General features: G+C 31.2%; 1 protein-coding gene across 1 annotated transcript in view; it reads left to right on the forward strand.

The window, feature by feature from the left end:
* The first annotated feature begins 2119 nt into the window (after positions 1 to 2119).
* The window catches only part of LOC115891691, a 31358-nt gene continuing 17936 nt past the window's right edge, over positions 2120 to 15541 (forward strand). The window contains exon 1 of the mRNA XM_030912233.1: positions 2120 to 2353. Coding sequence (XP_030768093.1) covers positions 2159 to 2353 — 195 coding nt within the window. The 5' untranslated portion in view covers positions 2120 to 2158. The remainder of the gene's footprint in view (positions 2354 to 15541) is intronic.

Raw genomic sequence — 15541 nt, forward strand, 5'->3', positions numbered from 1 at the left:
CGTATATTTTATTTTGTTTTTTCACATATTTTAAGATTTTTTAAAAATGTATACAGGGTGTTTCGAAAAATCTGGTCATTGATTAATCACGATCTATTATGACCATTGAGTAATCACTATTCTGCTTAAACTGCTTGACGTTTAAAGCTGATTTTTAGCAAACAGATTGACTCTGGGGTGTAGAGGTTCGATAAGGAGGGGTTTCTCGAATCTCAAATTCCAAGCGGGTGAAAACGCCCCTTAAATATTACAATATTTGTTATTTAAAAAACGGTTAGTCTTTCGGGAAAACTCTTGGACAAGCATAATTTATTTGGTTTTTTACATATTTTGAATTTTTTTAAAAAATCATACAGGGTGTTCCAAAAAGTTGGGTACCTAATTTCTTTACCACGATTCTGCTTAAACTACTTGACGTAAAAAGCTTACTTTTGGCAAAAGGATTTTTTGAAAGTCAAATTTCAACGAGATGAAACTACCCCTCATATATTACCAAGTTATATAATAATATCGCCATATTGTTTTTTCTCATGCTGACATAAATGTGAGAAAATTTTATCCAGTTTGTATGTTAATGGAAATTCTTGCTTTGCTTTATCATCACCATTACAAATGATTAATTCGACGCAAACGAAGTCGCTGGTACACGCTGGTATAATAATAAATGCGGGAAGTTTCTTGAAGCTTGAAAGTAAGAAATAGTTCTTTTGTATAGTTTTTTTGGTATGTGGTGTTTTGTTCCTGTTTGTTTCATATTAACACATACCAATTTTAGCCTACCATACCAACAGGTATCGTAGGCTCTTAAGATCGGCAAGATGAAGTTTTTCTAATTCCACTCAAAATGGGTTATTTGCGTCATAAATGACCTAAATACAAAATATTTTCATGGTGTCTGTCTGTCTATCTGTCCGTCTGTCCGTCTGTCCGTCTGTCTGTAACACGATAACTCAAAAACGGCTAAACCGATTTTAACCAAAGTTGGCACAAAAATACTGTGGCACCCGAGAATCTGACCATTAGTTTTTGGTGGGGGTGGGGGGTTGGTAAGGGGGTATGGGAGGAGGTTAAAATTTTAAAAAATCGTAACTTCAAAATTACCGCAGCTAGCGAAACGCGGTATTCATTTTAAGATTAGGAGTAATATTTGCAACAAAATTTCTAATAACATCAAAATCAGTCAAAGTCGCAGTTTTTGAGATAATTGAAACTAAAAGAACTGCCTACCAACTTTTATAACATATTTTAGTATGGGCGGCTATATGTGCCTCCCGGCGCCAATTTTTTTTTTAATAAAATAACTCGATTACATTTTTTTAGTTTGATACAATTTTTTTCGCAATATTTTGAAGTAATCACTTGTTAGTCAAATTTTAAATATATTAATTTTCTGCTAGGCTTTCCAATTGTACTTATTTATATATATATATATATATATATATATATATATATATATATATATATATATATATATATATATATATATATATATATATATATATATATATATATATATATATATATATATATATATATATATATATATATATATATATATATATGTACTTTTTTTATAACTTATTTCTTTGTAAAATAAAATAAACTACTTCGAAATTAAAATGACAGACACATCTGTCACTGTCAAGGATCTTGTTGTTGGACCGACTATACAATAATTATATTTCAGAGTATACCAAGATGGTAAAATATCATTTTCACTAACTACAGCTTCTCATATGACGGTTTTCATTATAATTTTTGCAACTTAATAACTGCAGCGAGAGCGTGATCGAATAAACAGAATTAACATGAATATTCTCCCATTAGATTTTCTCTCATATACGAAAATTCCAACCCGTATGAAAAACGGCGGAAATGACAAAAAACCAAACCGAAGGAGGTTTCGAGGCTGAATGAAATTTTCCACAAAGTCGTTTTTCATCGCGTAAACACATAGATAAACAAGACAGACGGACGGCGATCTCGTTTAACCCACTGTAACGATTCTATTTAACTCCACTTTAGAACCAGTCCGGTACCACCATCCTAGTCTCGATCGGGTCGTTTGAAAAATATAGGTACCCTCCGCTCCTCCCTTACGATAAAACGGTGACGAGCCGCCGTTTGGGCCGCAGTAGTACCGCGCCACAGCTTCGCCATGGGCACTACCATCATCAGCTTTTCGAGATTTATCCTGTCGGTGTCGTTGTTCTTCTTCTTGGTGGTTGGTAGTGCTAGGACGGTGGTTCGGGGTGAAGAAGACGACGGTTCCAAAGAGGAGTTAAGGATATACAAGGCTGCGTTCGAGTTTCTGCGCGAATGCGGCAAAAAGGAGTTTTCGTTGTGCTTGAAGGTGAGTGCCGAAAAGAAGGACTGTGAGCTTAAAATTGTATAGTCTGACCAACGATAAGATCCTGGACAGTGATAGATGTGTCTGCTATTTTATTTTCAAAGCCGTTTATTTTATTTTACATAGAAATAAGTGGGTACAATTGGAACACATAGCAGAAAATTAATATATAGTCTGTCCAACGACAAGATCCTTGACAGTGATAGATGTGTCTGTCATTTTAATTTCAAAGTAGTTTATTTTATTTTACAAAGAAATAAGTTGGTACAACTGGAACGCATAGCAGGAAATTAATATATTTAAAATCTGACTGCCAAGTGATTACTTCAAAATATTGTGAAAAAAAAACTGCATAAAACTGAAAAAATGTAATCGAGTTATTTTATTAAAAAAACGGTATGTGTTAATAATAACAAACAAGAACAAAACACCATATACCAAAAAAACATAAAAAATAATTATTTCTTACTATCAAGCTTCAAGAAACTTCGCATTTATTATTATCTTCGCGTCAAAATCGCATCAAAACAATCGCATTTATTATTATCTTTATCAATATAATATATGTACAAATACAAATTTGTAATATTCCACAGGAATAAATAAAACAACATAAATAAAACACTTACCAAATTATTTTATTAATAATAACACTTACCAAATCTTATGCCTTAAAGATTGATTAATTAACTTTAATCCTATTTTCTTAAACCAGTACCTTTTGACATTATTTTTCTGTAGTACTAAAATCCATTATTTACCTATCGTGTGATGTCGATATTTTACAGCTACTCTAGTAGTATATGTCGGTATGCGGATGTCGATATACAAAAACATATCTGTTTTTGTTTACTTAGGCATTGAAATTTTAACGATTATCGTTTCACGATATCGATTTTTGTAACGTATCAGTCTTATATTTGTAAAAAATGTCTATACCTATGTGGCGAATTCATCTATCCAAAAAAATTCTTTTTGGGTATTTCGCCACTGCACTGCTAGAAAAATCTACAAAATAAAATAGTTATTTTTTGTAAACACTTCAGCGTTAAACCAGTTGTGAAAGAAGCTGTGTTTACAGTTATAAAAATTTGCCTAACAAAGAAAAATAATTCTTAACGTTTCGGAAAGTTTTCTCTTTCCGTCGTCGGAAGCAAAAAAATATGAAGAATCAAGAAAAAAAATATTTAAAATATTTAAATTGAACGATTCGAGAACACTTTACTTTTTAAAACAGATACGTCTACAAGAAATCGTTGACGTTCTGTTAAAATGACATTATATAAAATTAACAATTACTACCTGATAACAATTATTACTGAATAAGGTAAAACCAAAAAGCCCAAACTTTCTGTATGATTATTTTTAAATTTTACGTTTGTTATGTTTATTTTTGTTATGTTCTTTAAAATCAAAGAAGCGATTGCCATACATTACTAACATCTACAGATGCATGAGCAATACATACAAACCCCAAATCATAGACACAATGATACCAATACACAATATATACAACTTACAATTCCATACATACGAGGCGTTTCGGAAAAAATAAGAAGGATAGGAAAACAATATAACATACGAAAATCTTTCAAAACACAAAATACACTTAGATCCATTTTATCACATACTAAACCAATAAATACAGAACAACAAACAAAAAATGTAATATACCAAATACCCTGTGAATGCGATAAATTTAACATTGGTGAAACATCTAGACCCTTAAATGTTAGAATTAAAGAACATAAAGATTATTTAAGAAAGGGAGATTTTCACAAATCTAAGATTTGTCAGCATTCATGGGACACAGGGCACAGAATAAATTTCAATAACGCCAAAATTATAATGAAAGAAGCGATAGTCTCTAAAAAAAATAAAAGAGGCTTTTTTAATTCAATCTAATAAAAATAAATGTATTGCTCATGCATCTTTAGATGTTAGTAATGTATGGCAATCGCTTCTTTGATTTTAAAGAACATAACATAAATAAACATAACATACGTAAAATTTAAAAATAATCATACAGAAAGTTTTACCTTATTAAGTAATTGTTATCAGGTAGTAATTGTTAATTTTGAAGTTTAACTAAAAAATATAATGTCATTTTAACAGAACGTCAACTACTTCTTGTAGACGTATCTGTTTTAAAAAGTGAAGTGTTCTCGAATAGTTCAATTTAAATATTTGAAATAGTTTTTTTCTTGATTCTTTATATTTTTTTCCTTCCGACGACGGAAAGAGAAAACTTTCCGAAACGTTAAGAATTTTTTTTCTTTGTTAGGCAAATTTTTATAACTGTAAACTCAACTTCTGACAAGCAGCGTCCGTTTAGGTTTAACGCAGAAGTGTTACAAAAAATAACTATTTTATTTTGTAGATTTTTCTTGCAGTGCAGTGGCGAAATACCCATAAAGGATTTTTTTGGATAGTCTGATATTTGTTACTGTAAATGTCCGAAATGCGGTAAAACCTAGGATAAGCGCGGTAAATCTATAGGATTTACCAAAAGCATTAACTAATTAGGTTTACCTGGTTATTTAAAGAGTGTTAATGCATTGGTTAGGTGGTTATTTGGAGGGTGTTAATGCATTGGTTAGCCTGGTTATTTGAAGGGTGCTAATGCATTGGTTAGGTGGTTATTTGGCGGGGTTGGTTGGTTTTTACTACCACTTGCTTATTCGTACTTTTACCAATGCGGTGTGGTAAATCCTAAGATTTACTGTTTAGGTCTGGTAAAAGTCCAAAATGGAAGCAAAATAAATAGTTTTCGGGCTTTTACCACATGCTTTTGGTAAATCCTAGGTTTAGCGCGCTTATCCTAGGTTTTACCGCATTTCGGACATTTACAGTAAAATATACATTTTATTTTGGCTAAATGTGCAAAGTCCAGAAACAACACTTCGGGTTTGGCATCTAGTACCACCATCCTATAAAGGGAAAAAGTGACATTAATGATGTGGCATTTATTTTAAATGACAACTAAAGCCAAGAAACAATAAAAACGATTCGAATATTAGTTTAATAAAAAATATAGGTTAAGTTACGTGCACGTAATACATTTTGACATTAAAACGCATTAAGATATTATAAACTATTCTAAAAAATTACATGTAAGAGGGTATCCATTATACAATAACTATACAATAACATACATTTGAGCCATCGCTGATTCTCCTAGAAACGTCTCGTCCGAGAAAAAGTACTCTTTGGGGGGTCCGGTAATCCCCAAAATTAGGGAATATGGGCCCCCTAAACCGTTCACTATCGATCAGCCGATATAATGTCACTAGATTATACAGGGTGAGTTTTTAAGTACAAATATTTTAGGGGTAGTATATTTCAACCCCAGAAACACGATTCTGAGTTTTTTTTTCGCGAAAAGAAAAAAAATTGTTGGAATTTCTTTTATTTCTTAGTTAAAAAACATAATTTGTTGATAATATGGCAACATAAGTATCTAAATTAAATACATTTGAGAATATTTGTAAGAAAATTTTTTTTATAAATTTTTAGATTAAAATTTGGGGTTGGAACCTTTGTTGCTTCAACAGCAAAATAAAACAATAATTCACCAGAATACACCAAGACGTTTTGCCAAACCATTCCTTCATCACACCCCCTTGTTTGTTATGACTTATCCGAGTTAACTGGATCTCATCAATCTTCGTGATATTATAGTATCATGTTCTGTACTAATCTTATTTTTTTTGAGTCTTATCATTATTTGAACCAGTCTTTTCTGGCAAAAAAAAAATTAAGATGTCGACGACGAAGAATTCATTGGAGACGAAGCATATACAGGGTGGTCCGAACTGTATTCCGGAAACTTCGGCAGCATATTCTGCAGATTAAAATAAGTAAAAATGTTCGTATAGATGTATGTCTAAAAATGCTTAGTTTCGGAGATACAGGGTGTAGAAGTTTCATTTTTATTTCGATTTTTTCTAAATAATTTCTGCAATAACGTTAATATTTGTATTAAAATTAGCGTCTGGGAGTTTTTTGACATGAGAAATTTGATTTTGATGTCAATATGATTCCGACTAGTAGAGGGTGCCACCCACATATTTTTTAACTGGTTTGAAGAGTAATAACTTTTCGTCCGTACCTGTATAAAACTACTGAGTAAAAAATATTCATTTACGATGCTTTTTACGCAAAAGAAGTCTCTTGGTAAAAATCGTTACGAGTAATGATTTTCGAGATATTTGGAATCGAAATTATCAATATCTGTCATCACTGACAAATTAAACATGTTGACTAAATAGTTATTATACTGAGATCATAAATTTGAAATATTATTGTACCAAAAGTTGAACAAAAACTGTCATCATTTTTTTGCAGAAAAAATATGATTAATTTAAAAAAATAAAAATTTCACAAATTTATTATTTCAGTGAAATAACTATCTACTCAACGTGTTTATTTTTCGTCAATAATGGCATGTATTCACTATTTCCATTCTAAATATCTTGAAAACCGTTACTCTTAGCGGTTTTTACAAAGAGATATTTTTTACGTAAAAAATCACAGAGATTTATATTTTTCCCTCGGTAGTTTTATACAGGTACGGACAAAAAGTTATTACGCTTCAAAACAGTTTAAACACAAGTAGGTGGCGCCCTCTACCAGTAGGAGTCATATTGACATCAGAATCAAATTTCTCATGTCAAAAAGCTCTCAGACACCAATTTTCATCTAAATATTGACGTTACTTCAGAAATTATTTAGAAAAAATCGAAATAAAAATGAAACTTCTACACCCTGTATCTCCGAAACTAAGCATTTTAGGACTTACATTTATACGAATTTTTTTACCTATTTTTATCTGCAGAATATGCTGCCGAAGTTTCCGGACTACAATTCGGACCACCCTGTTCATACACCAGTTTTAAACCAAATTCATATACCAGTTTTAAACGTTCACTAAATACCGAGAACACTGATGTTTTTGGATCAAAAATGCTTAAAGATCCAAAAATATTAGCCATTATAATTAATTTAACGATGTCTCTAATTTCTTAATATCCTCGTCGCCACTGTTATGTATTGAATTTGCAATATATGAAAATAAAACTCACAACTCTTTATTCAAAGACGGTCTATATTAAACTGCGTGCTATTTACAAGATAAATAGCTTTAACAAGAAAAACCTGAATTCCATTTTAATTCCAAATCAAACATAAAATTATAAATATATTTCCATTTTTAAATATTTATATTATAACATCTCTAACATAGTATTGTCACCTATTTCAATCATTGTTGATCGCTCCATATCAATAGTAATGAAAATTTTATCACGGAATTTCACTAATCCAATTAATTATTTATGTTTACATATACACCTAAACTAGTCTAAATATGTGGGCCAAGGAGGTAGGAATTGCTCTCATAAGGCAATAAAATAAATCAAGTCTCTCTAAGGAGAAATTGACCGATTTTAAATTGACTGTTTTCTACTCAATGTAGGTTTATTTCGATAACTAGAAATGCGGCACGTCCAGTTAATCGATTTTATCTTGTTAACGAATAAACACTTCGTAACGTTTATGTGCAAGTACCTCTGTTGATTTTATCTAATATGAAATAAATACTATTAATTTACTTTCTTGTAAATAAATATTTACATGTTTGTTGTTTGAAATACTTTTAAAATTAAGAAATAGATACACGAACTGGCACGAAAAATAGTTACAAGTTAATATATTACGATTACTTTGTAAATGTAGCCAAAAATTTAACTAACTCCATATTATATCCTTCTCATGATCCATTTTCATATATCTCTAATGATAATGTAAACTTACACAGTTTCTTTTTTTCACCCGTAGTTTTAGAAAAGGTTCACAGTACAATTAATACCATTAGAAATAAATTCTCATCCTCATCTGGGACCGACGGGCTAACTTTAAAAATGTTTTCGAATCTGCCAGAAAGCACTCTGAATCACCTAACTACTTTAATAAACATGTCATTCCAAAATGGTATTTTTCCAAAATGTCTGAAGACGGCAATAATCATTCCTCTGTATAAGGGAGGAAACAAAGATCAAGCTTCTAATTACCGCCCAATTGCACTCCTTCCAACGCTATCTAAGATCGTAGAAAGGTTGGTTAAAAGTAGGCACAAATCTTTTCTGTTTAAGTACAAAATACTTACTGAACATCAATTTGGATTACTAAGCAACAAGTCCACAAATGACGCTATGTTGACCCTCCTTAATAAAGTTTACTCCAGCCTAAATAACCATAATTCAACAGCAACAATTTTCTGTGATTTTTCTAAGGCGTTCGACTGTGTAAATCATAAGATCCTAATTAATAAACTGCAGCACTATGGGTTCTGGAGAACATCTCTCGAATGGTTTAAGTCGTTTCTGAGCAACAGAAGTCATCTTGTGAGGGTGGATACCACGTTGTCTTCTAACAAGCTAATAGAATGTGGAGTACCACAAGGCTCAGTACTAGGCCCTGTTTTGTTTCTTCTTTTTATTAACGATATTGCTAACATAAACATCAGTGGTAAAATATGTGTTTTTGCGGACGACGCGACACTAGCTTCACATGGAGCAACAAGAACGTCACGGCACTTCATAGGATTATATCAAATGACTTAATCACCATTAAATCTTGGTGCGATTCGAACCTCTTTAGTCTCAAAATTTCTTAAACTAAAGCTTTGTCGTATATAAACTCGCTGCAGCCTTTTGTACTTAACTGCTCCACCACTGACGTCGTAAAATCTGTAAAATTTTTAGGGCTTGTTGTAGACAATTCTCTGAAATGGGACATGTATATCAACGCTTTGTCGAAAAAATTTAGCTCTGCCTGTTTCGGCATTAAAATCTGTTTCTAAGGAGCTTAACTTGTCAGTGGCTAGAAATGTTTATTATGCACTTTTTGAGTCGCGCCTCAAATATGCCCCTCCATTCTGAGGTACGTGTTGTGCCACTCAATTTGACTGCATTTTCAAGCTCCAAAAGAGAGCTGTTCGATATTCACTGGGACTAAACAGCAGAACTCATTGCCAGGACTTTGTTAAAAAATTAAAAATATTAACTCTTCCTTCCTTATTTATTTATGAATCCGTTTGCTTAATACGTAAGCATGTATCAGCTTCTCAAGAAAGGCCATCTCAGACTTATCCACTCAGGAATGCGGAGCAAGCTCTTTATCTACCTACCCCACGCTCAGAGTTAGTTAAAAGTTAAATATTATACAACTCGAAAAAAATGCATAATCACCTGCCATTTGAAGTCAAATCCATAACATAATTTTCTTCATTTTGCAAAGCATTGAAATCTTATTTACTAGACAAGGTAAATGACTTATATTTTGATGATCGAATTTGATCTTGTAAACACCGATCTAATATTTACTATTACTATATTTACTATAAATATAGTAAATATTTTTGAATCTTGTTTATATTTTTTTATTCTTTGACATTGTAAACATTTATAAATGTATATTTTAAACAATAAGACTGACAATGTAATTTGTATACTTGTTTTGTATTCTCTTTTGTTTGTTTACTTTACCTTTGTCTACAAATTGTAAATTTTTTTGGCAATAAAGGCATTTATTTCATTTTATTTTGCTTTAGTCGGCCAATTTTGATTGCAAGCAATTTGCAGCTATATTATTTAAGTTTTAACATTTCTTAAAATTAAAAATTAAAATTCCCATCTCTATATTATAATATCATTATAAGAACTGTATCACCAAGGGGCATCTTTTCAACAATATTTTTTGTTATTTTGGATACTCGCTTTTGAAGAAGTCTGTAACAATAATTAATAACTAAGTATTTTAGCAATAAAAGGCTTCTTGTCAGGTCCTGCACATTGCATTCTAAATTTAAATACGATTTAATTTCTTCCACAAGTACTCCATGCTAACTTAATTTTTCTGTTGATTTCTGGTAGTATATAGGGTGGTAACAATTTCGATGCTCAAGATTGCCATCTCAGAAACTGCGAGAGATACGAATTCGGTTAAACGGGACAAAAGTTGCGCAATTAGAAGTCTGACAAACACCTATGAAAAAACCCCGGTATCTTGATTAGTTTCGGATTTAAAATGAAAATAATACGTTTATTTTAAATGTCAATATCTTAAGAACTATTGTATGTATTGCAACGTAAGTTGATAGTTTTATATTTTTGAGCCTTCTAGAATTCGCATAACAACAGTCAAGTTTTTGTTTTCTTATGGCCGCCATTTTGAATTTTTATCCTATTAGATAGAGCAAAAAATAATCTATACGATGGTATCAAAGACATTATAAAGATAGACCGAACATCTCATTCATAAATACTCGTTGGTAGTGTATCAAACATTCCAATGTGTCAAACAAAGACAGAAGAGACAGAGAAGTCTAAAATTTCCGACCCCGGCAAACGAGCCGGCAACTAGGCGCATTTGGATTGTTTTAATGGCCAGTGGCGTATCGTTTTTTGGAACGAATTTAATTAGTAAAGTAAAAGTAAAGTAATTAGTAAAATTTTTATTCCATATTAATATACTACATTAACACTTTTTCGTTAGATGAGTTTTGGTATAAGGTCTAATATAATAATATAATTAATATCCCACATATACTTATGTTGAAACGTTAGTAGGTAGTTTTCGAAAATCGCTCCAACGTCGATATTCAATTTAAACTTTCAGTTACTTCTATATAAACTTTCAGTTACTTTTGAATATTTACAGGGTGACTCAGGCTTCCGAAACAGTTCTATATTAGGTTTGTGGTTGGTGACTTTTCTTTCAATTTGTTTTTTAGAATATGGAGGCAATAGTAAAGCGTATTTTAGACATTTTTGTAATCATTGGTGGCCGAAACATATTTTCAAACTAAAGTTGCAGATTTGCCATTAAATTTCCATTCCAGAAATACCTAGGGTTGCCACCTGTCCTTTTTTGAAAAGGGCAGTCCTTTTTGGGAATAACTTGTCCTTTTGACTTTTTTTGACTTAAAAAGTCATTTTTAATTGCGTATTTTCCCTGGGAGAAGAAGAGAACTTAGAACTTCCCGTTTAATCTCTGAGAAAATTACCTACAGCAAACAGAAATATTCTTTTCGTCCAAATTTAATTAGAGGTGTTACAAAACTTATAAATAAATTTTTCTTGTTTAGAATAGGCAACATTATTTAGAACTTCCCGTTTAATCTCAAATGATAGTTTAGGTTTTAGTTTTACCTTTTTTTATCTTAAAAAGAACTTTTCAAAATTAGTAATTAGTAACGATTTAGTTAGTTCGCAATCGATAGCTTCCTGTGAAGTACTGTGTAATAGTTGTTTAATCTTGTATTATTAATAACTTCCTATACTTAAAATCAATATTTATTTTAATGAGAAAATTGTGTTTTTTTGAAAATATAAGACAATATTTGACTTTCGGTCTTCTTCTCGTATTATAATGGCTCTGATACGAGGCAATTACCTTTTAGTCTCTCAATAGAGGGCATTTATCATTAAAAGTATCAAATCTGTGTGCTACAGTATGGGATTTCTGTCGCATAATAATGAATATTACGTTTACAAATCCATTACTTAGGTAGCTTAATCAGACAATCAAATTTTAGTTAAACGTCCCATTCTTCATGAACTTTATTAAGCATATGTATTGCGGTTTGAATCACCCTGTATGTTGACAAAAATATTTTGAAAATGTGCGTTACAATGGCCCCGATCTTATGCAAAGATTGAAATAAAAATCAGAAACCAAAAACGTAATAGGTAAAAAGCTTTTTTGGAGGCCTGGGTCACTCTGTATATAGCTATGTACAAAACTAGTAGCCTAAGAATTATTTACAGTTCGTCCCATTCTAAAAAAAGGTAAACACACCGTAAAAATAACTCTAGGAAGAGGTATTTGTATTGTACGGTGGTAAAAACTTGTCTAAACAAGACCGAAGGGGCAGATATAAGATATAATAAAGCAATAAAATGTAAAAATGGACGGGTAAACACCTTTGTTTATTTGTTGAGAAAAATCCTTTAAAATATCGTATATAATGACCAAAATATGACGCAATTTAAAATAAAATGTCACTTTCTGGCATATAATAAAATTTCAAATATATGCAACGTTTATATTCAAATTTGTTATGATCTACAACAGTTAGGTAGTAATTGAGACGAATTATAATTCAATTACCGGCTACTACGTTCTTGTTTTAATAGATCAAAATTCAACAAATATAATTAGAAATTATTTTAATTGTGAGAGGCTCCCTTGTGGGACGCCTATGTACGATTACGGCGGAAACAATACCTACCTGTGAAAAGACAAATTCGGGTAATTTGAGCTTATTTTTCCACACATTTGACACTGTCCTACCATATTGAAAATTCGCAGATTCAAAAGTATGTTAAACAAAATCAAAAACTACTGAAAACCACTGAAAAGTTCACTTCGGACTTGATTCCGACTTCAAACACACCGTAAGCTAAACGTAGTACGCTATAACGGACCAATGGCTATCGCGAGGGGTGGTGGGACGGACGGCTCATTTCATTCTGGAAGACTAGCAGCGACGTTGCCAATAGTTCTAGACGTTTCAGCGCTTTAAACAGTAAACACGTCCTTTAATAGTAACGCATATATCCTCTGGTTAATAACATATTATTACGCATACTTCTTTAAAAATAAACTATTAATTTTATTAAGAAATTGAGATTTATTGATATCCGGTGAAGGTTTTAAAGTCACCTTTTTTGCAAATCAAACTAAGTAGATAGGCGCAAATTTGAGATGTGGCAATGTCGCCTTCTCTATCTCAGTTGGTTTTTACAATGCGTAGTCAACCTCCGATTGTTTGATCGGGTTAAAATGCACAATGTGATATCTGTTCTTACTAAATCTATGGATGGTATCTAATTCTTATTCATTATTATGTAAATTCACTAAAAAAATTAGATTTTTTAAAAATTCGCTCAAAAGATCAAGTCTGCCTTGGAATTCCAATTGACACTTTATATGACAGCAAGTTAATTTTTGTTTACTCTATTAAGTGTCATGCGCAAGTTATAGAACATTGTATCCTGAGAGGACACAGCCTCATCGTACTATTTTCGCAAGGATTTCAACAAATTTAGCAGTTGCTGGGAGCTTTATAAACAAGAGGGCAAAATTTTAAAAGGCTTAATGTTATTAATGTGCCAGCTCAGACTGATATTAATCCGGCAACTTTTAGCCGTAAAATAAGTCGCGAGTGTTGTATGAGTGATTCTTATGTAGGGAAAATTATAAAAAAACACAAATATCACAACTTTAAATATAAATGTGTACCAAATTTACATTTTTTACATGCTGGTGATCACGAGAGAAGATTACAATTTTGCAAATGGTTTCGGTAAAGTGTCCTCTTTTTTCTAGAAAAATATTATGGACGGATGAATCTTAATTTACAAATTCTGATACTAAATGTATCAGATTGCGTCCAGATTTGATACTTATAGAATAAACAAAAAATAACTTGCTGTCATACAAAGTGTCAATTAATTGGATTTCCAAAGCAGACTTGATCTTTTGAGCGAATTTTAAAAAAATCTAATTTTTTAGTGAATTTACATAATAATGAATAAGAACTGGATACCAACGTATAGATTATTTTTTGCTATATCTAATAGGATAAAAATTCAAAATTGCGGTCATAAGAAAACAAAAACTTGACTGTTGTTATGCGAAATCTAGAAGGCTTAGAAATTTTCTGAAAACGGCTTTTAATTGGCCCAGATCAAAAATATAAAATTACCAACTTACGTTGCAATAGATACAAGATACAACAGTTCTGAAGATATTGTCATTTAAAATAAACGTATTTTTTTCATTTTTTTTTTGACATAAATCCGAAACTAATCAGGATACTGGGGTTCTCTTGATAGGTATTTGGCAAACTTTTAATTAGGCAACTTTTGTGCCATTTAACCGAATTCGTATCTCTCGTAGTTTCTGAGATGGCAATGTTGAGCATCGAAATTGTCACCACCCTGTATAGTTAATAATACTGATTAAATATCTGCATGCTAAACTTTTGGTTTATTAATGATTATTGAATTAATGCTCAATCTTAAAGAAATAGATACAGCAGTTTTTTTTATAATTTGCGACATAATTAATACTGGGGGGATATGTTTGGTTTGGTCTCAGAAAGGAAACTATGTAAACAGAAATAGTAAATATTTATACGGATTGCATACTAAACTTATTAATTTAGAGGCATTAATAAATAAAATATACAAAAAATTAGCAAGTCTACGAATTAATAGATACTATTAGATGCAGTGTGTACGAATATGATATTTTAAATTTGCCATTTTTACCTCAATCCTGTCTCCATATAAATTATATAAAAAATATATTTTTTTTTATTAGTTGACTCCTTACATAGTATATACCAATGAACCTCTGTTTCTAAGTCTTAGTAAACTATATTAGATATTTAATTAATCAATGCACTTATATAGTTGTGGAGCAAATCCCAGATATGTCTTAGACATCTTTGGAATATATGTTTCTCTATCCATAGAGTCATCCGTCATCGTCATATTCCTCCTACATTCGCGGAGCCAGAAATTAACAAATCAACTCTGTGTCATATGCATGCTTCAGACGTACTTGTAATTGATATTTTGCGGTTTATGGTATTTAATTTATGCGATTAAAAAAAATGCCGAGTTTATAAATCCAGCTTAATAATCTTCTTGTACATATTCCTATTTAGACTTTTAAAAATTCCATCTTTATCATTTTAACGTTCAAAATATTATATGTATTATACCCAACAAGCAAAATTTATTGTTGGAACATTGCCAAAACTTCGCAAAGCAAGGTGTAACATACTTTTTTCATTGTAGGGCGGTTTATGCAAGGTGGCAGGATAGCTTATTCTTCCGCCAAATAACATTGCAGTGCAAGATTGAAAAAAATAATGTTGATGCAAGTTTATTGAAACCTTGTCATAACCTCGTGAGAACATTTCACATTATTATAAAAACGTTGCTACTGTAACGTTCAAGAAAGTACTAATTTGAGATCTGTTAGCAATATTGTTAATTTTACGTCAATACAATATTGGTAAAATTATATTGTACCTATGTTTCAAAACTTATTGTCCATTAAACTTTCTATTTTGTTATAACTAATTAACTGACCTATTGCTAAAATAGCATA

Source organism: Sitophilus oryzae, unplaced genomic scaffold, assembly GCF_002938485.1.
Source record: "Sitophilus oryzae breed Bouriz unplaced genomic scaffold, Soryzae_2.0 scaffold_1190_pilon_pilon, whole genome shotgun sequence".
Taxonomy (NCBI): Eukaryota; Metazoa; Arthropoda; class Insecta; order Coleoptera; family Curculionidae; genus Sitophilus; species Sitophilus oryzae.